General features: G+C 34.7%; 1 protein-coding gene across 1 annotated transcript in view; it reads left to right on the top strand.

Moving 5' to 3' along the window:
* The window catches only part of ARID2 (AT-rich interaction domain 2), a 168,911-nt gene that overhangs the window by 122,074 nt on the left and 23,143 nt on the right, over positions 1-23,694 (top strand). Inside the window, exon 16 of the mRNA XM_065887190.1 lies at positions 5,515-5,663. Coding sequence (XP_065743262.1) covers positions 5,515-5,663 — 149 coding nt within the window. The remainder of the gene's footprint in view (positions 1-5,514; positions 5,664-23,694) is intronic.

The following is a 23,694-nucleotide window of genomic DNA, read 5'->3' as shown; positions in this document are numbered from 1 at the left end:
AGGATATTAATGCTAGAATTTAGCATATTGGAATGCATACATCTAACTCAAGCCATAAAGTTAATATATTTTATTCCTAATCTGAAAAATGTGTATAAACTTTTTATGTATTCTCTCCAGGAATGTAGTTTATTTAAAATAGCTACGGTCTAAAGTTGGTATTTGGTTGGCATGTAGAAATTTATAACTTTGCAAGGAAAAAGAGACATAACATACATGGTGTCTGTGAGAATGAGAAACAAAAAAACAGGATGTGTATGTATAACTCTTAGCACAGTGCCTGCTACACGGTCTGGCACTCAGTAATGGTGCAGGTATATTTTATCTTTATATATAAGATAAGGTACCTATAAAGGCTAAAAAATTATCAGCTGTTCAAGATGGAATCATAAGTTTCCTTTGAAGGGAGGCTGTTGGGCCTTCTCAAGAGCCTGCTAATAAAAAACCATTTCCATTGTTGCCCAGAGTCTTTAAATTTCTTTATATACTCTCAAAGTTGCATTTTTAGGCCTTGGTTTAACACCATTTTATTCACTATTTGAATTGGTACTTTAAAGGGGTAAATGAAATAGAGGAATTTAAATGTGATTTTTTTTTTTTAGCCATACCTTGTTATTTCCACCATTTTAAGGGGTCTGGGGATGTTAAGGAGGCACCTTTACCCCAAGAAGGGACTTCCAGACTTTTGCAGAATGCTCAGAGCTGGAAAGGCTGCAGGGAAACGTCCCTGCTGAGAATGGCCAATGGGTAATCCTTCCTAATACCATTGTTACTTAATTTTTCTTTGTTCAGTTTTGTTCCTTCTCACTCCCATTAATCAGCTGTATTAATTTCATTACAGAAAAAAAGCTAGCAACAAATAAAGGAGAAAGATATGTGAAAGTAATATAGCCATAGATTTTGTTTTTAAGTAGTATTTAGCTGGGTAGGTTATATAAATACAAAATAAATTGTACTTCAAGGCACATTTCTTTATTTGTAACTATTTTTTTTCAATCTGTTACATTTGCAAGTTAGAGTGCAATATGGGTACCGTTTCTGAAGGCCATACTCTCTTCCACTATTCATGAATTTGTATCTGCTGGAGGCATAGTATTAGATTGGCATGTAAAATAATAAAAATGAAAGAAAATTAGTTATAAATACTTACCTAAAGACTTGTCTTTTTCAGGAGCATGTAAAACACATGTTGAGTATATCTGTATCTGTTCATCCCATGATCTGATGCCATACCTAATTCTTGTATATAAAGATAGTTTACTTAAGGATGTACTTATTTAAGGCATTTTATAGATGCCGCTCCTCAGTTTCCTGTCCTTCATACATGAATCCTTTCTGAAATGGTGCCAACACTGAATATGGGTATCTTCCTGGTCCCTTTCTTTCTTTGATAAAGCATTTAAAAAGTTACTCAACCCATCAGAAAGCATACCTGCAGCCTCAAGGGGGCAGTGTTTAGTCATAGCCATAGAAAATCATTTTAGCAAGAGTCACAAGAATGTCATTTTAATTTTTTTTTTTTAAAGAGTATTACTGCTTAGATTAGTAGACTAGTAGTACACTGTAATAACTAAAGTCATTACCACTAAACCTATATTTTTGTTTACATTTCAATGTGTTCTTATAAGACAGGCTTGGTATGTATATATTATCTAGTTATACTTAATAAGAGGAAAAAAACTGGATAGTTTAGGAAAATAAAGGAATATTAGAGCAGAAAGAGCCTTAGATATTATCTTGTCCATAACCCTCATTTTTAAGAGTTGAATGAATTCTCCCACTCTCACAGAGACCTCTTTTCCAGTGATTTCTGTTATTGTCTTAATTCTGTTCTCTAAAGATCTGTACTACATTTAGACTAAATGTAATCTCTTTTATATCACATTTAGAGTAAATCTAATTCTTTTTCCTTACAAGCATTTAAAAGTATCTCTCCTTACTCACCTCTTCTTTAGAGTGTATTTTCCTATTCATTTCAGTTAGACCTTAGGTGTTATAGTGTCTGGTTTATTCATCATCCTGTTCACCTCAACCGGTTCCATTTTCTAAGTGGCTTTCAAAATGTGTAGCTAGAATTGAACACAGTATTTCATTACTACTTAGTAAATAATTTATTTTGAGAAAAATAAATTATGACTTTGTAGTTTTTCTAACACAGTTTGAATGTTTAAATTTTAGTCTTACTCTAAGGTTTTTTTAAAGCTTAATATTAATAAGAAAGTAAACATTTAAGAACTTCAAATCCCGTCATATATCAGAAAGTATCATCAGTACAGTCTAGACTTTTCAGCCGTAGTTTATTCTTGAAAAGATGATAAAGGCAAGATTATAATTTCTTATTTTAACAAAAAGAAATATCTTTGCCAAAAATAAAACTGCTACATTAACATTTTTAGATAATTTTACATTACAAAAGGAATCAGAATTATTTCATATTCTTTGTATAATTTTACTTTTCTGGTCCCACAGTACTGGAGAGGTACTATAATATGAAAAATTAGTTCTACCTCAATAGAGTAGAGCAATGGTAAAGAATATTGCTGAAGAGTGATCATTCCAAAAACATGGTTTTAAGACCTACTTTTACATTCACATTTGAGTTAGGGTTATGGTTAATGATAGGGCACTTTTACATCCTAAAAGAAATGCATTTTGCATCTTATGTAAAAGACCTAGTTCTTAAAACATAATTAAGTAGTACTTGGAAAAACATGCAATACAATATAAACAACCTATTTAAAAATTAGTTTTGTTGAAAGAAATGTATAATTTTTTATTATAGGAGGAAACCTAAAAACACTCCTTTAGTCAAAGAAAATATGAGTCTTGGAATTTCTCACTTGGTACCTTTTATAAGTACTGTACTTCTTTTTGTTTCGTTGATATATTTATCTCTGTTTAATTTTTTTTGTTGTTTCTTGTTTTTTACTGTGAAAATTTTTAAACATACAGAAAAGTAGAGCCAATAAGCCTCCATGTATCCTTCACCCAGCTTTAGATATGGTCACCATTTTGCCTTTCTAGTTTCATCTCTTCCCCACCACCATTTTTTTCCCTGAAGTAAAGTAAATCCCAAACATTATTTCATTTCACCAATAAATACTTTAGTATATATTTATAAATACTTTTAAATATATATATATATATATATATATCCATTATATGGATAATAGTAGTTTAATATTATATGACACCCAGTTCATGCCCAGTGTTCCCTAGTTGTCTTTAAAAATGTGTTTCTTAAACATTTTGTTTGAATTAGGATCTACAAGTTTTCTGCACATTGCATTTGGTTAATATGTCTTTTATTCCTTCTTAATTTAACAGATTGGATTAACTGCAGTTATCCTTGCCACATCCCTCATTAATCATTAACAATTGGGGCTAAAATACCCTATGATTCCCTGTTATTTAACTTTTCTGTATGAGACCAGTAAGAGTTCTACATTGAAGAAGAAAAAATAGGGTAAAGCTTTGTTAGCACTTATAAAAACAAAAATAAGCTTAATTTACAAATATATGACAGGAGAGTCAATAAAATACCAAATGTAAATGGTAATAGTGTAGGGAACCAGAAAGTTCATTATGGAGGAATTTGATAGCTCTGACAAATTTACCCTTTAGTTAAAATTCTGGGATTATATTTGTGTCAGTATTTGTATTTGGCTCAAATTGATCCTTTTGGCTACTCCTATTTATTAGAGTTTCCTGGAATTTTTTATGCAGTATTTTCATTTCAAGGAAACGGTTTGACTAATTTTTTGCTGTTGTTGTTGTAAATAGATTGATTCTAATGTTATCTTCCCTTCCTTTCTCTCTGATCCTCTTCTCTCCCCACCCCCACCCCCACCCCCACACCCCCCAGTTCTGCTTTCTTACTCTTAGTTTATATGGCTTTAAGAATCCACAGGTGAATGATTGTCAATCCATGTTCCCAGCTTTAACTTCTGTTGATAGATAATTGCACTTATTGATCTGTCCCTGTCTCCAAAGTGAACTCATCATCTTTCCTCCAAAATATGGTTTCCCTCTGGACTTTTCTATTAGCATAAATAATAATTGTAACAATTGGCATTTACTGAGAATCAGAGCCAGGCTCTTCATGTATAGTTTCTCTCGTCTTCCCACCATCCCAAAAGTTAGATTTTATTATTTACACTTTATAGATGAGGGAATTGAGGATCAAAAAAGGTTAAGTAGTTTGCCCAGGGTCACATAGCTAGTTAAAAGGTAGATTGAAATTCTGAGTCCTGATCTGTCAAGCTGGAAAGTCCACATCCTACCCATGATACCTGTACTGCCCTAAAATGCATGTTTTTCATGCATGTATATGTTTTCTCACTAACAACATGATAAAATAATGAGTGGGACCCTATTAGAGAAATAACTTCAATCACATCCCAAAGTAGATTTTTTTTTTTCTTAGAACTTGGAACTCAAAAGTTCTTATGACTTCACATTTCTAAGAACCTTTTCTTTTGGCATTTTATTCTCTTCATTTATTCATTTTTATGCTGTGGCCTTATGTGTTTGTGTTTTGTCTATTTTTAAAAAATTATTATGACTTTCAGTAAGAGGTTTTCAGCAATTTTTAACTTAATTTTGCTCCACTATTTCCAATATTACCTTATAAATAAACAAATATATTTAATATTTTCCCAAAGTTTAAATGTGTTACCTTTAAACAATGTTTTGAAAATGATGTGCTACCATTTCTGTGAGAAATTTAGTATTTTTTCCTTTGTGGTATGTATGTTATGAGTGAAATCTGAATTAAACTTCAAAGAAAATGTATTGCCTCAAATTGTTTTAAGCTACATTATAATTATTATGTGTTTTTCAGAGAGAAAGGATGGGATATAGAAGAGAAAAAAATGTAGCTTATATTTAAAAAGACTTATGCATACAATTAGAATCCTTGTATTATCCATCAAAACTTATAACCGAGCAACTTTAAAGACTAAAATTGTTAGTTAAGATAGCTTTTGCTGCAAAGTAATATTTACAACATTTTACTTATATGGTTACATCATTTTTAACATCTGAAATTCCCTTTGCTTTATACTATATATTGTTTTATATTCATTCAAATCTTAAAGGAAATATTATACAAAGAAGAAATAATTTGCAGTTGATTTTTTTGTGAAGAATATATGTAAGTAAATCAAATGGGTGAATTTATAATAAATTTCTCTTTTTAATCTATAATTGTGTTTCTACCCAATTTTATTAATTAAAAAAATCTTAATTCTAAATAATGTATATTCTGTGATAGTAACAACAATGCAATCTTGCTCTAATTCATTTGAAATGAATTTGACTTCCTAAACATATTTCTAAAATTAGTTATCTCTTAAAAGAGTTTCTAAAAGGTAATCATTAAAATTACAAAGATAAATTTTATATGTTGGAAGTGCATAACTATCAATGTAATCAAATTCATAAGCCTATGCTATAAGATATGAATGTTTTTCAGTGTCATTTCACAAACTGTGTGGTTGTGCTTTTTCACAGAACACTCCTATGACACCTTCACCAGCTGTTCAAGTACAGAGCCAGCCTAACAGTTCTCAGCCTTCTCCATTCAGTGCATCTAGTCAACATGGAGATCCAGTGAGAAAACCTGGGCACAACTTCATGTGTCTGTGGCAATCTTGTAAAAAGTAAATGGCAGTTCTATTTGATATATGTAAATGCTCTTTATTCTGGAATGCCTTTGTATTTAAATTCCTGTCATCTGTAGTTTCATGAGAATTTTCTTTTGAAACCACTAACTTTTTAGCAAAAATATTTTATGTTAGAAGTGATATTTACGTAGATCCAGTGGTACCTAAGCCAAGAAATTTATATAAATGGTGGAAAGAACTTCATTGCCTTATGGTAGTTATTAGAGAATATTTCAGTATTAGTTTTTAACAAAAGAAAATCAGCTAAGAATTTGATTTTATATTTGCCTATGAAAAGAGATAGGTTTTTTAAAGTGACTTGAAGTTAGTGGTAGTAATAGAATTCCTATATAACAGAAACTTAAAGATAATCTCTTATTGAAGAATGATTTGTCTTAAATTTGAGTTTAAGATGGACACCCCATGAAAATTTTAAAAACCATATTATCTCACAATTTAATAACTAAGATGAACAATAAGTGGAATTGAATTTCTTAAACAAGGCTTTCTTAGACTTAAAGGAAAACTTGTGAATAATACTGAACTTGAGAATAATATTGTTTAAACTAAAATCTCAGTTCCTGTAACAGTACTCAGCTAAGAACCTTTGCCTTGTCACTTTTTAAGAGCTCTAGGACTAAGGCACTTGTCTTAATAGACATAATATCCTTCATTTTTTTAGATATCAAAGATGCCATTTTACTTTTCCTAACAATAGCAGAAATTGCCTCATCCTTTTGAAAATTGTATTTGCTATTCATAATTTTTATGATATAGACAGATTTCATATATAGATTTGTTGTAGGATTGTGGCTGTCAGTGTAGCCTAGGGATTATTAATAGTATGCAGAATTTCTTTGGACAGTGTTTATCAAACTTTAAATCTCAACCCAGCAGTGGGGTCATGAAATCATTTTGGCAAGTCTACCAGGAGGGTTTTGCTTGTTTTTCTTTTCAGTAAAAAAGTGAATAAAATATATCAGATTCCATTATGTTGGTAAGGGTAAGTATTGTTTTCAGTTATATGTGTATATAAGTATGCATATCTAGGTCATAGTGTAAAAATCTGTCAAAAAGCTTGTTTAAAATTAGTGCTTTAGGTTCTGTTTCTTTCATTTATTTAATTTGACCATTTTTTTAAAGTTTATGTTGTAAGTTAATTTGAAACTTTTTTCACTGATGTCAAATTCTATTCTTTACTTTTTTTTTTTTTAGATTTTGTTTTTTGTTTTTCCATTGCAAAATAGTAGCTGACGGAGTAGGTAGTCAGTTAATGCTGTTAGTTGACTAAAAAGTTTCAGAATAGCTTCTTTAAATGAAGTGTTAGAGTATTTCAAGAAAAAAAAATTTGCTGGAAGAGTTAATGAACCTAAATGCACAGCAGTTTCCCATCTTGCTAGTAGGATTAGTGTTACAAAATTTGATGATCTACCTCTTCTTTTTAAGTCTTTTCTGGAAAAGACTCAACAAGACTTCTTAGACCTTATCAATTTTTAAAGTCTTTTTAGGTACTGCATTTGGTAAATAAGTTCAGTTTGATTCTGCAGATACTTACTGAGCACCCTTTTAGAAGGGTTCATGTGCTCGGAGGTAGAGATAAAAGATCACTCTGAGCTTTTAGGGAAGCAGATCCAAAAAACAAATAAATTACAGTTTAAATAAGTACTGTACAAAGATAGTCTTACAGCGTTACTGGCAGCATAATGGGCAGTTAATATAATGCCGGGGTGGTTAGAGAAGTTTTGCTATAGACATTTCTTTTGAGTTGGTTGTTAAAGAATGAGTAGGAATTTGTCATGCAAAAATAATTCCAGTCAGCATAGCAAGTGCAGGGAATTATAGAAGGAGCTAGTTATGCCCAGGGAACTATGAGAAGCTTAGGATACCAAGAGCATAAGGATGTGAGGAGAGTAAAGGCTTTTATTACAGTTGACCCTTCATATCTGCATCTGAGGGTTCCACCGAACATGAATCAAAAATACTCCCCCCAAAATTCCAGAAAGTTTAAAAAAGCAAAACTTGAATTTGCCGTGTGCTGACAGCTATTTACATAGCATTTGCATTGTATTAGGTATTATAAGTAATCTATAAATGATTTAAAGTATATGGGAGTATATGCTTAGGTTATATGCAAATACTTTGCCATTTTATATAAAGGACTTGAGCATCTGCAGATTTTGGTATGTAAAGGGGACCTGGAACCAATCTGCAATGGATACCAAGGGATAACTCTATTCATTTTTAGTTTCAGTTCCAAGTGGAGTAATCCATGTTGTAGCTATTGTCCCTACATAGCTATGCTCTAATTTCTTTAATATCTGATCAAAAATAGTAATGAAGAATCTTCCTTGTTGCAATCAGATTCAGAACTAAAATTATTTCCTTCACTAATATATTATTGTGAAATGCGCCATTCGCCCTTATATCACACGTATTAGTAATTACTAATCTTTTTTAATCTGCAGGCATGTATCTCTAAAAATTGAGGACCCTACTCTTTAACCATAAGTTATACCCCTGCAGAAAAATAACATTAATTTCTTCAATATTATGAGTTCTTCAGATAGCCAGTCAGTGTTTACATTTCTCCGCTTGTCTTCTGTTTACTTAGAGTTTGAACTGGAATCCAAGATTCAAACATTGACTCTGGTTGAAGTCTTTTAAGTCTCTTTTAATCTGTAGATTACCCCTCCATCTCTCAGTTTTTTTCCTCGCAGTTTTTTGTTGATAAAAGCAGGTCATTTGTCCTGTAGAGCATCACAGTCTGATTTTGCTGCTATTGTGTAGCATGTTACTCTGACCTTGAATTTTCTGTAAGTTAGTAGTTAGGTCCGGATGTTTGATCAGATTCCAGTTTGATTTTTATGAAGTGTGTTTGAGAAATGGCATTGTGTACTTCCATCAGGCGATAGGTACTATCTTGTGTCTCTTTTTGTGATGTAAACAGCCATTGAAAATTATGGCCTAGATACATTATTTTATTGTTTATAAAATGTAAAACTTTCCTTTTTATCAACTCTGATTTCTCTAAAGAATAGTTTCTAGAGAAAAGGCTAGAGAGATTATTATTTCTCTTATTTACCAATTTTCAAAATAATGAGTTGTTTACTAACACTGCAGAAAGCTGACTATGAGGTTAGGTTTTCTATTTTTTAATTTGCTTTTGATTTTAGTATGGTTGGGAACGAACTTATAAACATAAACATATTTGAAGTATTTCAGTGCATTGCAGTTATTATATCCTTCTTAGTGTTCAACTTGTCCCATCTTTGGCCAGTGAAGGCCTCTTCAAGCTGGTTATGGTCTTAATATGTCTTTGATAGCTTCCTTGCTCTCTGTTAGATGGAATGTTCCAGACTTAACTTGTATATTTCCTGCCCCATATGGGGAATCAACTATTTCGCCAAGGACGTCTGGTGTCTTTTAATGGGAAATGATATTTAGTCTAGGCTTCAGGGAGTACCCATTGCTTTTAAGTTGGTTATTGCTTCTAGGACTTTTCAGTGGACAGACTAGAAAAACTAATGGTTTTTATTTCATGTTTAGAAAGACCACCTCAATGCTTAGATCATAAAATACACATTTTGTTGCCTTCTGCACTTGAATATTTTTTTTGATCCATCTGTAATTTAGTTTCATGTATAAAGTGAAGTGTGAATCTAACTATTGTTTTCCAAATGACTAACATATTGATGAGTGCATTTTTTCTTTAGGCATTCGAATGGCCACCCTCGATATGTACTAAATTTCTGTATGCTTTTTTCTGTTTCTGAATCACTTGTTATCCAAGTGGTCTCTGTCCTTATCATACTGTCACTTTCAGTTTTGATGTTGGATGGCAAGTTCCACCTCCTAATTTTCTTTTTCAGTGTTTCTCATTATTGTTTCAAGCACTTAACCTTGCACCAGGCACTGTGTTAGGTTTTGAAATTAGAGTGATGTATAAATCAGACTTGATACCTGCACAGATATTTATCCTTTCAAATGAACTTTAGAATGTTTCCAGAGATTCCCCCAGGAAAGCATGTTGGGATTTTCATTTTAATTCCTTTTAGTGAATAGGTATTTTTGTTTGTTTTTAGGTAGTGACTATTTTTCCAGTATTGATTTTTTCCTTACAAGAAAAAAGTATCATCCCATGGTATTATAGTCTTTTTCAGCCCAGTAGAGCTTTAACATTTTCTTCACATAAATCCTGCAACTTTATTAAGTTTACTGCTAGTTATAGTTCTTTTTTCTTGTTAACCATAAATGATCTTAACTTCTACTGTATTTTTAACTGGTGGCTGTTTTCTGTATTTATGCCTCTTAGTTTGTCCTCTCATCCAATTATAATATCTAATGTTTCCAGAACATTTATATAATAGTAGAGTGGTAATATTTATCTTCTTTCTTTTTTTTTTTAATCCCTGTCCTAAAAATGTTGTGAGGGTATAGCCCCATTGCATGTACACTTGTTTATAATGTCACAATGTATTGTTATACTAATTTGACAGATGCATCATAAAACATGCACAAGCCAGCAAATAAAAGAGAATCATTTAGGGCTTCCCTGTTGGCTTAGTGGTTGAGAGCCCGCCTGCCAATGCAGGGGACACGGGCTCGTGCCCCGGTCCGGGAAGATCCCACATGCTGCAGAGCGGCTGGGCCCGTGAGCCATGGCCGCTGAGCCTGCGCGTCCGGAGTCTGTGCTCTGCAACGGGAGAGGCCACAACAATGAGAGGCCCGTGTACCGCAAAAAAAAAAAAAAAAAAATCATTTAAAATGGCACAAACATTATAAATGACTTTAAAATGTGTATTATTGTGTTTATAACATATTTGCTCTTACTAAAAACTCATCATTATTAGTCACACTTTAAATAAGAGCAATGTAATTGAATAGCCTTCATTTTTCATTTTTAATCTTAGTTAAATACAATGTGATGAAGCAGTACTACGTTCAGTTTATTTTGAGATTTAATTTTAATGGCTGTCAGAGTAAAAAAAGATTAAAAAAAATACTTAGACCTAGATGGAAGAAATACTCTTGAAATCATGAAATTCATCTTTTTAATTTCATGCATAATTATGCTAATGTTTTGTTGCTATTGAAATGGAGCTGTTAAACAGCCTGTTGTTCTTGCAAACTAATTGAATGATACTGCATTTTATTTATTTATTTATTTGTTTGTTTATTTTAATTGAAGAATAGTTCATTTACAATGTTGTGTTTGTTTCTGGTATACAGCAAAGTGATTCAGTTATATATATGTTTTTTCAAATTTTTTTCCATTACTGGTTATTACAAGATACTGAACATAGTTCCTTGTGCTATAAAGTAGGACCTTGTTATTTATCTATTTTATTTAATGTAGTGTTTATCTGTTAATCCCAAGCTCCTAATTTATCCCTCACTACCCCACTTTGGTAACTGTAAATTTGTTTTCTGTGTCTGTTGAATCTGTTTCTGTTTTGTAGATAAGTTCATTAGTATAATTTGTTTAGATTCCACATATAAGTGATATCGTATGATATCGTATGATAGTTGTCTTTCTCTTTCTGACTTACATCACTTAGTATGGTAATCTTTAGGTTGCTACAAATGGCATTACTTCATTCATTTTTGCCTGAGTAATATTCCATTGTATGTATGTGTGTGTGTATATATATATATAAATATATATATATACACCACATCTTATTTATCCATTCATCTGTAAATTGACATTTAGGTTGTTTCCGTGTTTTGGCTATTGTGAATAGTTCTGCTATGAACGTTGAAGTGCATGTATCTTTTCAAATTAGAGTTCTCTCCAAATATATGCCGGGGAGTGGGATTGCAGGGTCTTACGGTAACTCTATGTTTAGTTTTTAGTTTTTTAAGGAAGCTCCGTACTGTTCTCCATAGTGGCTGCACCAATTTACATTCCAACGAACAGTTAGGGGTGTTCCTTTTTCTCCACACACTCTCCAGCATTTGTTATTTGTAGACTTTTTGATGATGACCATTCTGACTGGTATGAGGTGATACCTCACTGTAGTTTTGGCTTCCATTTCTCTAATAATTAGTGATATTGAGCATTCTTTCATGTGCCTATTAGTCAACTGTATTTCTTCTTTGGAGAAATGTCTACTTATGTCTTCTGCCCATTTTTTTTTTTTTTTACATCTTTATTGGAGTATAATTGCTTTACAATGGTGTGTTAGTTTCTGCTTTATAACAAAGTGAATCAGTATACATATACATATGTTCCCATATCGCTTCCCTCTTGCGTCTCCCTCCCTCCCACCCTCCGTATCCCACCCCTCCAGGCGGTCACAAAGCACCGAGCTGATCTCCCTGTGCTATGTGGCTGCTTCCCACTAGCTATCTACCTTATGTTTGGTAGTGTATATATGTCCATGCCTCTCTCTCGCTTTGTCACAGCTTACCCTTCCCCCTCCCCATATCCTCAAGTCGATTCTCTAGTAGGTCTGTGTCTCTATTCCCGTCTTACCTCTAGGTTCTTCATGACATTTCTTTTTCTTAAATTCCATATATATGTCTTAGCGTACGGTATTTGTCTTTCTCTTTCTGACTTACTTCACTCTGTATGACAGCCTCTAGGTCTATCCATCTCATTACAAATAGCTCAATTTCGTTTCTTTTTATGGCTGAGTAATATTCCATTGTATATATGTGCCACATCTTCTTTATCCATTCATCCGATGATGGACACTTAGGTTGCTTTCATCTCTTTTTATGGCTGAGTAATATTCCATTGTATATATGTGCCACATCTTCTTTATCCATTCATCCGATGATGGACACTTAGGTTGCTTTCATCTCTGGGCTATTGTAAATAGAGCTGCAATGAGCATTTTGGTACATGACTCTTTGAATTATGGTTCTCTCAGGGTATATGCCCAGTAGTGGGATTGCTGGGTTATAGGGTAGTTCTATTTGTAGTTTTTTAAGAAACCTCCATACTGTTCTCCACAGTGGCTGAACCAATTCACATTCCCACCAGCAGTGCAAGAGTGTTCCCTTTTCTCCACACCCTCTCCAGCATTTATTGTTTCTAGATTGTTTGATGATGGCCATTCTGACTGGTGTGAGATGATATCTCATTGAAGTTTTGATTTGCATTTCTCTGATGATTAATGATGTTGAGCATTCTTTCATGTGTTTGTTGGCAGTCTGTATACCTTCTTTGGAGAAATGTCTGTTTAGGTCTTCTGCCCATTTTTGGATTGGGTTGTTTCTTTTTTCGTTACTGAGCTGCATGAGCTGCTTATAAACTTTGGAGATTAATCCTTTGTCAGTTGCTTCATTTGAAAATATTTTCTCCCGTTCTGAGGGTTGTCTTTTGGTCTTGTTTATGGTTTCCTTTGCTGTGCAAAAGCTTTTAAGTTTCATTAGGTCCCATTTGTTTATTGTTGTTTTTATTTCTATTTCTCCAGGAAGTGGGTCAAAAAAGATCTTGCTGTGACTTATGTCATAGAGTGTTCTGCCTATGTTTTTCTCTAAGAGTTTAATAGTTTCGGGCCTTACATTTAGGTCTTTAATCCATTTTGAGCTTATTGTTGTGTATGGTGTTAGGGAGTGATCTAATCTCATACTTTTACATGTACCTGTCCAGTTTTCCCAGCACCACTTATTGAAGAGGCTGTCCTTTCTCCACTATACATTCCTGCCTCCTTTATCAAACATAAGGTGACCATATGTGCGTGGGTTTATCTCTGGGCTTTCTATCCTGTTCCATTGATCTATATTTCTGTTTTTGTGCCAGTACCATACTGTCTTGATTACTGTAGCTTTGTAGTATAGCCTGGAGTCAGGGAGCCTGATTCCTCCAGCTCCGTTTTTCGTTCTCAAGATTGATTTGGCTATTCGGGGTCTTTTGTGTTTCCATACAAATTGTGAAATTTTTTGTTCTAGTTCTGTGAAAAATGCCAGTGATAGTTTGATAGGGATTGCATTGAATCTGTAGATTGCTTTAGGTAGTAGGGTCATTTTCACAATGTTGATTCTTCCAATCCAAGGACATGATATATCTCTCCATCTGTTTGTATCATCTTTAATTTGTTTCACCAGTATCTTATAATTTTCTGCGTACCGGTCTTATGTCTCCTTAGGTAGGTTTATTCCTAGATATTTTATTCTTTTTGTGACAGTGGTAAATGGGAGTGTTTTCTTGATTTCACTTTCAGATTTTTCATTATTAGTGTATAGGAATGCCAGAGATTTCTGTGCATTAATTTTGTATCCTGCTACTTTACCAAATTCATTGATTAAGTCTAGTAGTTTTCTGGTAGCATCTTTAGGATTCTCTATGTATAGTATTATGTCATCTGGAAACAGTGACAGCTTTACTTCTTCTTTTCTGATTTGGATTCCTTTTATTTCCTTTTCTTCTCTGATTGCTGTGGCTAAAACTTCCAAAACTATGTTGAATAAGAGTGGTGAGAGTGGGCAACCTTGTCTTGTTCCTGATCTTAGTGGAAATGCTTTCAGTTTTTCACCATTGAGGACGATGTTGGCTGCGGGTTTATCATATATGGCCTTCATTATGTTGAGGAAAGTTCCCTCTATGCCTACTTTCTGCAGGGTTTTTATCATAAATGGGTGTTGAATTTTGACAAAAGCTTTCTCTGCATCTATTGAGATGATCGTATGGTTTTTCTCCTTCAGTTTGTTAATATGGTGTATCACATTGATTGATTTGGATATATTGAAGAATCCTTGCATTCCTGGAATGAACCCCACTTGATCATGGTGTATGATCCTTTTAATGTGCTGTTGGATTCTGTTTGCTAGTTTTTTGTTGAGGATTTTTCCATCTATGTTGATCAGTGATATTGGCCTGTAGTTTTCCTTCTTTGTTACATCCTTGTCTGGTTTTGGTATCAAGGTGATGGTGGCCTCGTAGAATGAGTTAGGGAGTGTTCCTCCCTCTGCTATATTTTGGAAGAGTTTGAGAAGCATAGGTGTTAGCTCTTCTCTAAATGTTTGATAGAATTTGCCTGTGAAGCCATCTGGTCCTGGGCTTTTGTTTGTTGGAAGATTTTTAATCACAGTTTCGGTGTCAGTGCTTGTGATTGGTCTGTTCATATTTTCTCTTTCTTCCTGATTCAGTCTTGGTAGGTTGTGCACTTCTAAGAATTTGTCCATTTCCTCCAGGTTGTCCATTTTATTGGCATAGAGTTGCTTGTAGTAATCTCTCATGATCTTTTGTATTTCTGCAGTATCAGTTGTTACTTCTCCTTTTTCATTTCTAATTCTATTGATTTGAGTCTTCTCCCTTTTTTTCTTGATGAGTCTGGCTAGTCAATTTTGTTTATCTTCTCAAAGAACCAGCTTTTCGGTTCTTTGCTATCATTTCCTTCATTACTTTTTCATTTATTTCTGATCTGATATTTATGATATCTTTCCTTCTGCTAAGTTTGGGGTTTTTTTGTTCTTTCTCTAATTTCTTTATGTGCAAGGTTAGGTTGTTTATTTGAGATGTTTCCTGTTTCTTAAGGTAGGATTGTATTGCTATAAACTTCCCTCTTAGAACTGATTTTGGTGCATCCCATAGATTTGGGTCGTCGTGTCTCCATTGTCATGTGTTTCTAGGTATTTTTTGATTTCCTCTTTGATTTCTTTAGTGATCACTTCATTATTAAGTAGTGCATTGTTTAGCCTCCATGTGTTTTTATTTTTTTACAGATCTTTTCCTGTAATTGATATCTCGTCTCATAGCGTTGTGGTCAGAAAAGATACTTGATACAATTTCAATTTTCTTAAATTTACCGAGGCTTGATTTGTGACCCAAGATATGATCTATCCTGGAGAATGTTCCATGAGCACTTGAGAAAAATGTGTATTCCGTTGTTTTTGGATGGAAGGTCCTATAAATATCAATTAAGTCCATCTTGTTTAATGTATCATTTATAGCTTGTGTTTCCTAATTTATTTGCATTTTGGATGATCTGTCCATTGGTGAGAGTGGGGTGTTAAAGTCCCCTACTATGAATGTGTTACTAACCCTTTTATGGCTGTTAGTATTTGCCTTATGTATTGAGGTGCTCCTATGTTGGGTGCATAAATATTTATAATTGTTATATCTTTTTCTTGGATTGATCCCTTAATCATTATGTAGTATCCTTCTTTGTCTCTTCTAATAGTCTTTATTTTAAAGTCTCTTTTGTCTGATATGAGAATTGCTACTCCAGCTTTCTTTTGGTTTCCATTTGCATGGAATATCTTTTTCCATCCCCTTACTTTCAGTCTGTATGTGTCTCCAGGTCTGAAGTGGGTCTCTTGTAGATAGCATATAGATGGGTCTTGTTTTTGTATCCATTCAGCCAATCTGTGTCTTTTGGTGGGAGCATTTAGTCCATTTACATTTAAGGTAATTATCGATATGTATGTTCCTATTCCCATTTTCTTAATTGTTTTGGGTTCATTATTGTAGGTCTTTTCCTTCTCGTGTTTCTTGCCTAGCGAAGTTCCTTTAGTATTTGTTGTAAAGCTGGTTTGCTGGTGCTGAACTCTCAGCTTTTGCTGGTCACTAAAGGTTTTAATTTCTCCATCAAATCTGAATGAAATCCTTGCTGGTAGAGTAATCTTGGTTGCAGGTTTATCTCCTTCATCACTTTAAATATGTCCTGCCACTCCCTTCTGGCTTGCAGAGTTTCTGCAGAAAGATCAGCAGTTAACCTTATGGGGATTCCCTTGTGTGTTATTTGTTTTTCCCTTGCTGCTTTTAATATGTTTTCTTTGTATTTAATTTTTGACAGTTTGATTAATATGTGTCTTGGTGTGTTTCTCCTTGGATTTATCTTGTATGGGACTCTCTGTGCTTCCTGGACTTGATTAACTATTTATTTTCCCATATTAGGGAAGTTTTCAACTATAATCTCTTCATATATTTTCTCAGTCCCTTTCTTTTTCTCTTCTTCTTCTGGAACCCCTATAATTCGAATGTTGGTGCATTTAATGTTGTCCCAGAGGTCTCTGAGACTGTCTTCAGTTCTTTTCATTCTTTTTTCTTTATTCTGCTCTGCAGTAGTTATTTCCACTATTTTATCTTCCAGGTCAGTTATCCGTTCTTCTGCCTCAGTTATTCTGCTATTGATCCCATCTAGAGTATTTTTATTTTATTTTATTTATTTATTTTTTTGTGGTACGTGGGCCTCTCACTGTTGTGGCCTCTCCTGTTGGAGAGCACAGGCTCCGGACACACAGGCTCAGCGGCCATGGCTCATGGGCCCAGCCGCTCCGAGGCATGTGGGATCTTCCTGGACCGGGGCACGAACCCGTGTCCCCTGCATCGGCAGGCAGACTCTCAACCACTGCACCACCAGGGAAGCCCGTCTAGAGTATTTTTAATTTCATTTATTGTGTTGTTCATCGTTGCTTGTTTCATCTTTAGTTCTTCTAGGTCCTTGTTAAATGTTTCTTGCATTTTGTCTGTTCTATTTCCAAGATTTTGGATCATCTTTACTGTCATTCTGAATTCTTTTTCAGGTAGACTGCCTGTTTCCTCTTCATTTGTTAGGTCTGGTGGGTTTTTATCTTGCTCCTTCAACTGCTGTGTGTTTTTCTGTCTTCTCATTTTGCTTATCTTACGGTGTTTGGGGTCTCCTTTTTGCAGGCTGCTGGTTCGTAGTTCCTGTTGTTTTTGGTGTCTGTCCCCAGTGGCTAAGGTTGGTTCCGTGGGTTGTGTAGGCTGCCTGGTGGAGGGGACTAGTTCCTGTGTTCTGGTGGATGAGGCTGGATCTTGTCTTTCTGGTGGGCAAGTCCACGTCTGTTGGTGTGTTTTGGGGTATCTATGGACTTATTATGATTTTAGGCAGTCTCTCTGCTAATGGGTGAGGTTGTGTTCCTGTCTTGCTAGTTGTTTGGCATAGGGTGTCCAGCACTGTAGGTTGCTGGTCGTTGAGTGAAGCTGGCTGCTGGTGTTGAGATGGAGATCTCTGGGAGATTTTCGCCATTTGATATTATGTGGAGCTGGGAGGTCTCTTGTGGACCAGCGTCCTGAAGTTGGCTCTCCCACCTCAGAGGCACAGCTCTGACTCCTGGCTGTAGCACCAAGAGCCTTTCATCCACATGGCTCAGAAAAACAGGGAGAAAAAGTAGAAGGTAGAAGAAAGAAAGAAAGAAAGAAAGGTAGGAAGGAAGGAAGGAAGGAAGGAGGGAGGGAAAGAAAGGAGGGAGGGAGGGAGGGAAGGAGGGAGGGAGGGAGGGAGAGTGGAAGGAGGGAAGGAAGAAAAAAAAGAAGATAAAGTAAAATAAAGTATAAAATAAACAGTTATATAATAGTAGAGTGGTAATATTTATCTTATTTCTTCAAACAAATTTAATAGACAATTTTTAGAGCAGTTTTAGATTTATAAAAATGGTGAGCTAGTAGTGCAGAGTTCTCATATTCTCCCTCTTCCCTGTGCAGTTTCTCCTAATATTAACACTTGAATTCGTATGGTATATGTGTTATGATTGATGAGTAGTATTTATACATTATTATTAACTAATTCCATAGTTTCCATTAGAATTCACTCTTTGTGTTATAACTTCTGTGGATTTTGACCATGCATGATATTGTGTATCCACCATTATATTATCTTACAGAATACTATTACCACCCTGAAAATCTGCTATGCTTCACCTATTCCTTTGACCCTACTGCCTCCCTTCCTAAACCCTGCTAACTACTGATTTTTTCTTTCTTTTCTTTTCTTTTTTTTTTTTTAACTATCTCTGTATAGTTTTTCCTTTTCCAGAGTGTCATATAGTTGGAATCATACAGTATGTAGCCTTTTCAGACTGGCTTCTTTCACTAAGCAATATGTGTTTAAGCTTCCTCCATGTCTTTTGTGGCTTGATAGCTTATTTTTATTGCTGAATAATCTTCCATTGTTTGGATGTACCAGTTTGCTTATCCATTCAACTATAGAAGGACATTTTGGTGGCTTTTGGTTTTGGACAGTTGTAAATAAATTCACTGTAAACATTTGTATGCAGGTTTTTGTGTGGACATACTTTTTCAACTAATTTGGGCAAATATTTAGGATTACAATTGCTTGATCATATGGTAAGCCTATGTTTAGCATTGTAATGTACCGTCATACTGCTTTCCAAAGTGGCTCTGCCATTTTGCATTCCCACCAGCAATGAATGAGAGTTCCTCTTGCTCCACATCATCGTCAGCATTTGGTATTGTCAGTTTTTTTTCACTTTTAGCCATTCTGTATCTCTGTTTAAATTTGTATTTCCTTAAGGACAAAAGATGTTGAGCATCTTTTCATATGCTTATTTACCATCTGTATATCTTCTTTGGTGGGCTGCCTATTTAGATTTAATTCTTTTTTTTTTTCGGTTTTTGGGGTTTTTTTGGCTGTTTTGGGTCTTCATTTCTGGGCAAGGGCTTTGTCTAGTTGTGGCGAGCAGGGACCACACTTCATCACGGTGCGCGGGCCTCTCACTATCGTGGCCTCTCTTGTTGCGGAGCACAGGCTCCAGACTCACAGGCTCAGTAGTTGTGGCGCATGGGCCTAGTTGCTCTGCGGCATGTGGGATCTTCCCAGACCAGGGCTCGAACCTGTGTCCCCTGCATTGGCAGGCAGATTCTCAACCAGTGCGCCACCAGGGAAGCCCCTAATTCATTTTTTAATTGGGCTGTTCGCTACGTTCCTAGTAAGCCATGGATGTTAGATTTTGTCAAATGCTTTTTGTACATCTGTTGATATAATCATGATTTTTCTTCTTTAGGCTATTGATGTGATGGATTACATCAATTAATTTTTGAATATTGAACCAGCCTTCCATACCTGGAATAAATAAATAAAATAAATAAATTTTTTCCCAGCTTTGCTCAAGATATTTATTCAGTGCTCTCACAATTGGCCTCATGGCTCAGCAAAGGAGTAGAGCAGGGTAGGGGGGCCCACAGTGAAAAAGTGCATCATTCTTCATTAGTATATAGTTCTTTTTATACATTGTTTGCTTTGATTTGTGAATGTTTTTCTTGATGATTTTTACATCTATGTTCATGAGAGATACTAGTCTGTAGGTTTTCTATCTTTGTGTGAGTTTAATACTAGGGTAATGCCTCATAGAATGAATTAGGAAGTATTCACTCTGCTTTCATTTTCTTGTAGGCATCATAGAGAATTGGTATCATTTCTACCTTAAATGTTTGGTAGAATTCAGCAGTGAAACCATCTTGGCCTAGTGCGTTTTATTTTTTTTGGAAGGTTATTAATTATTGATTCAGTTTCTTTAATAATTACAGACTTATTCAGGTTATCTACTAATCCTTGTGTGAGTTTTGGCAGATTGTGTCTTTTATTGATCCACTTCATCTAAGTTACCAAATTTGTGGCATAAAGTTATTTATAATATTCCTTTATTATCCTTTTAGTATCTGTGGGGTCAGTAGCTAGAGCTCCCCTCTTATTTCTGGTATTAGTAATTTGTGTTTTCTCTCATTTTTTCTTTTTTAAGCTGGCTAGAGGTTTATCTCTTCTAGCTTTTGGTTTTGATTTTCTCTCTTGATTCCCTGTTTTCATTTAATTGATTTCTGCTCTGATTTTTATTCTTTCTTTTCTTTTGCTTGCTATGAGTTTACATTGCTCTTTCTCTAGTTTCCTAAGATGGAAGCTTAGATTATTGATTTTAGATAGTCTTTTCTAATACATACATTTAATGCTATAACTTTCCCTTTATATACTGCATTAGCTATATCCCACAAACTTTGATAAGTTGTATTTTCATTTAGTTAGAATATTTTAGAAGTTTGTTGTTTGATCTCCAAATATTTGGGGATATTTCAGCTATCTTTTTGTTAGAGATTTCTAGTTTAATTCCACTGTGATCTTAAAGCATACTTTTTACAGTTTCTATTCTTTTAAATTTGTTCAGGTATGTTTTCTATCCCAGAATGTGGTCTATCTTGGTGAATGTTCATGTAAGCATGAAAAAAAATGTATTTTCTGCTATTGTTGGGTGAAGTATTATATAAGTGTCAATTAGATCCAACTGATTGATGGTGCTGTTTAACTCAACTACATCCTTACTGATTTGCTGCCTGCTGGAACTGTCAATTACTGATAGAGGTGTGTGGAAGTCTCCAAGTATAAAGATGGATTTGTCTGTTTCTACTTGCAGTTCTATCAGATTTTGCCTCATGTTTTGATGCACCTTGTGTTAGGATTACATACCTTAAGAATTGTCTTTGTGAAGAATTGACCTCCTTACCGTGTGTAATAATGTCCCTCGTAATATCCTTGTTCTCAAGTCTGTTTTTTCTGAAATTAATGTAATTAATCCAGCTTTCTTTTGATTAGTGTTAGCATGGTACATATTTTTCCTTCCCTTTACTTTTAGTCTATCTCTGTCTTTTTATTTAACCACACATTGTTTTTTATTTACTCTGCCAGTCTTTGTCTTTTAATTAGTGTACTGAGACCAGTCATATTTAAAGTGATTATTGATGCAGTTGTATTAATGTCTAGTGTATTTGTAAATGTCTTCTATTTATTTCACTTGCTTTTGTTTCTTTCATCTGCCCATGTTATTCTGCTTTTTTGGTTTTAATTGAGTACTTTATATGGTTCCATTTTCTCCTCTCTCTTACCATACCAATTATACTTCTTTGAAATTTTTTATGGTTGTCCTAGAGTTTGAAATATATATTTACAGCTACTCTAAGTCCACTTTCAAACAATAATATATGGCTTCATGGATATGTTAGGTACCTTGTAACAGAGTATTCTTCTTTCCTCGTGTCCGTTATGCCATTGCTGTCATTCATTTTACTTATCCAAAAGCTATAATCACCAAATACATTGTTCCCAATATTATTATTATTATTTGTGTGTGTGTGTGGTACACGGGCCTCTCACTGTTGTGGCCTCTCCCGTTGTGGAGCACAGGCTCCGGACGCGCAGGCTCAGCGGCCATGGCTCACGGGCCTAGCCGCTCCGCAGCATGTGGGATCTTTCTGGACCAGGGCACGAACCCCTGTCCCCTGCATTGGCAGGCGGACTCTCAACCACTGCGCCACCAGGGAAGCCCTGTTCCTATTATTTTGAACAAACATTCCTCTATTATAATCAGTTAAGAATAAGAAGTATAAAATATTTTACCTCCATTTGTTTCTTCTCTAACACCCTTCCTTTCTTTATATAGAGCTGAATTTTTGACCTCTACCACTTTCTTTGTCTCTAAAGAACTTCTTTTAACATCTCTTGTAGGCAGGTCTGCTGTGCAGATGCACTCAGTTTTTGTTTGTTTGAGAAAGTATTTATTTCTCCTTCACTTTTGAAAGGTAGTTTGTGGGCACAAAATTCTAGGTTGGTGAGTCTTTTGCTTTCAATACTTTATAAATATTTCACTCTACTCTTTTTGCTTGCAGGGTTTCTCAAGAGACATCCAGTATAATCTTATCCTTGTTCTTCTTTCAGTAAGGTGGTTATTTTTCCCTCTGTCTTCTTTCAAGATATTTTGTCCTTGGTTTTCAGCAGTTTGAATATGATATGCTTAAGTGTAGTTTTTTACATTTATCCTACCTGATGTTCTCTGAGTTTCCTAGATCTGTGGTTTGGTGTGTCATTAATTTTGGCAAATTCTCAGCCATTCTTATTTCAAATATTTCTTCTGTTTTTTTCTCTCTTTCCTCTTTCTGCCATTCCCAGTACACATATGTTACATCTCTTGTAATTGTCTCCCAGTTCTTGGATTTTCTGTTTCCCTTTTTTTCATTCTTTTTTGTCTATATTCTTCAGTTTGGGAAGTTTCTATTGACATATCTTCAAGCTCACCAGTTCTCTCTTTTGCCATGTGCAGTCTACTGATGATTTTATCAAAGGCATCCTTTATTTGTTAGTTTTTTTTTTTAATTTCTAGCATTTCCTTTGGATTCTTAGTATCTTCATTTCTCTGCTTACATTCTCTTCTTACATATTACAGCTTTTTTCATTAGAGCCTTAGCATATTAACCATAATCATTTTAAATTCCCAGGATGATAATTCCAAAATCTCTGCCATGTCTGAATCTGGCTCTGATGCTTATATTGTATCTTAAGTCTGTGGTTTTTGTTTTGTTTTGTTTTAACACCTAACATGCCTTATAAGTTTTTGTTAAAAGCTGGACATGTATCAGTTAATAGGAACTGAGGTAAATTGACCTTTAGTGTGAGTTTAATGTTTATCTAGCAAGGAGTTATGCTGTGTTTAATGTTTTCACTTGTGTTTGGGTTTCCTTAGATTCTCCTTTTAAAGTAGAGTCTGTATCTTACTTACAGTTCTCTCCCTTGTAATCCACAGTCACTGTACCGGAGCACTGTTGATGTGCTGATAAGGTATTGGGGAGGGGAAGCATTCTATAATCACATGATTAAATTTCACCTTTTTTTTTTTTTTAAGTGGATTTGAGTCTAGGGGCTATGACTTTGAGAAGAGTTTCTTAGCCTTTATTTTTCTCCCTTTATGTGAGACAGGGAGTCTAAAGGGGCTCAAGTTTTCTGATTGCTCTTCCCCTTGGTCAGATTAGGCTCTGGTAAAGTAATTTTTCTTGAGAGCAGGCCTTAATTAAGGAGAAAAGAGCACCCTGGGCATATTTTAAAATGTTACTTTCTCACTCTCCCTGTTGGAAGTGCTAGAGAGTTGTTCTCGTCTTCACCGTGAGAACCTGCTATGGTTCCTGGAAATAAAACTCACAAAAGTGTGGGCTTTCCCCAGAGACTGGCCCTTCAGGACTTTTTGCCTTTCAAGATAGTCAATACTGGGTCTCCATCAATTCCTGCTTCAGTATTCCTACCAGTTACTGACTTAAGCAGTTTTTTGTGTTTCTCTGTATTCAACTGTCTGTCTAGTTTTCAGGGAAAGAGATTGCCTTGTGACCTCAGTTCTCTGATATTTTAAGAAGAGTTGTTAATTTTCATTTTGTTCAGCTTTTTTTCTTGTTCTGAGGATGGGAGTGACAACTTCCAAGCTCTTTATATGTATGAGCAGAAACTAGAGGTCCTTTTTCTTATCTTTATTCTTACTAATATATTGTCAGCATGATGTTAACATC

Source organism: Phocoena phocoena, chromosome 11 (assembly GCF_963924675.1).
Source record: "Phocoena phocoena chromosome 11, mPhoPho1.1, whole genome shotgun sequence".
Taxonomy (NCBI): domain Eukaryota; kingdom Metazoa; phylum Chordata; class Mammalia; order Artiodactyla; family Phocoenidae; genus Phocoena; species Phocoena phocoena.
The sequence above is the reverse complement of the archived record's forward strand: the minus strand, read 5'-3'. Positions and strand labels throughout refer to the sequence as shown.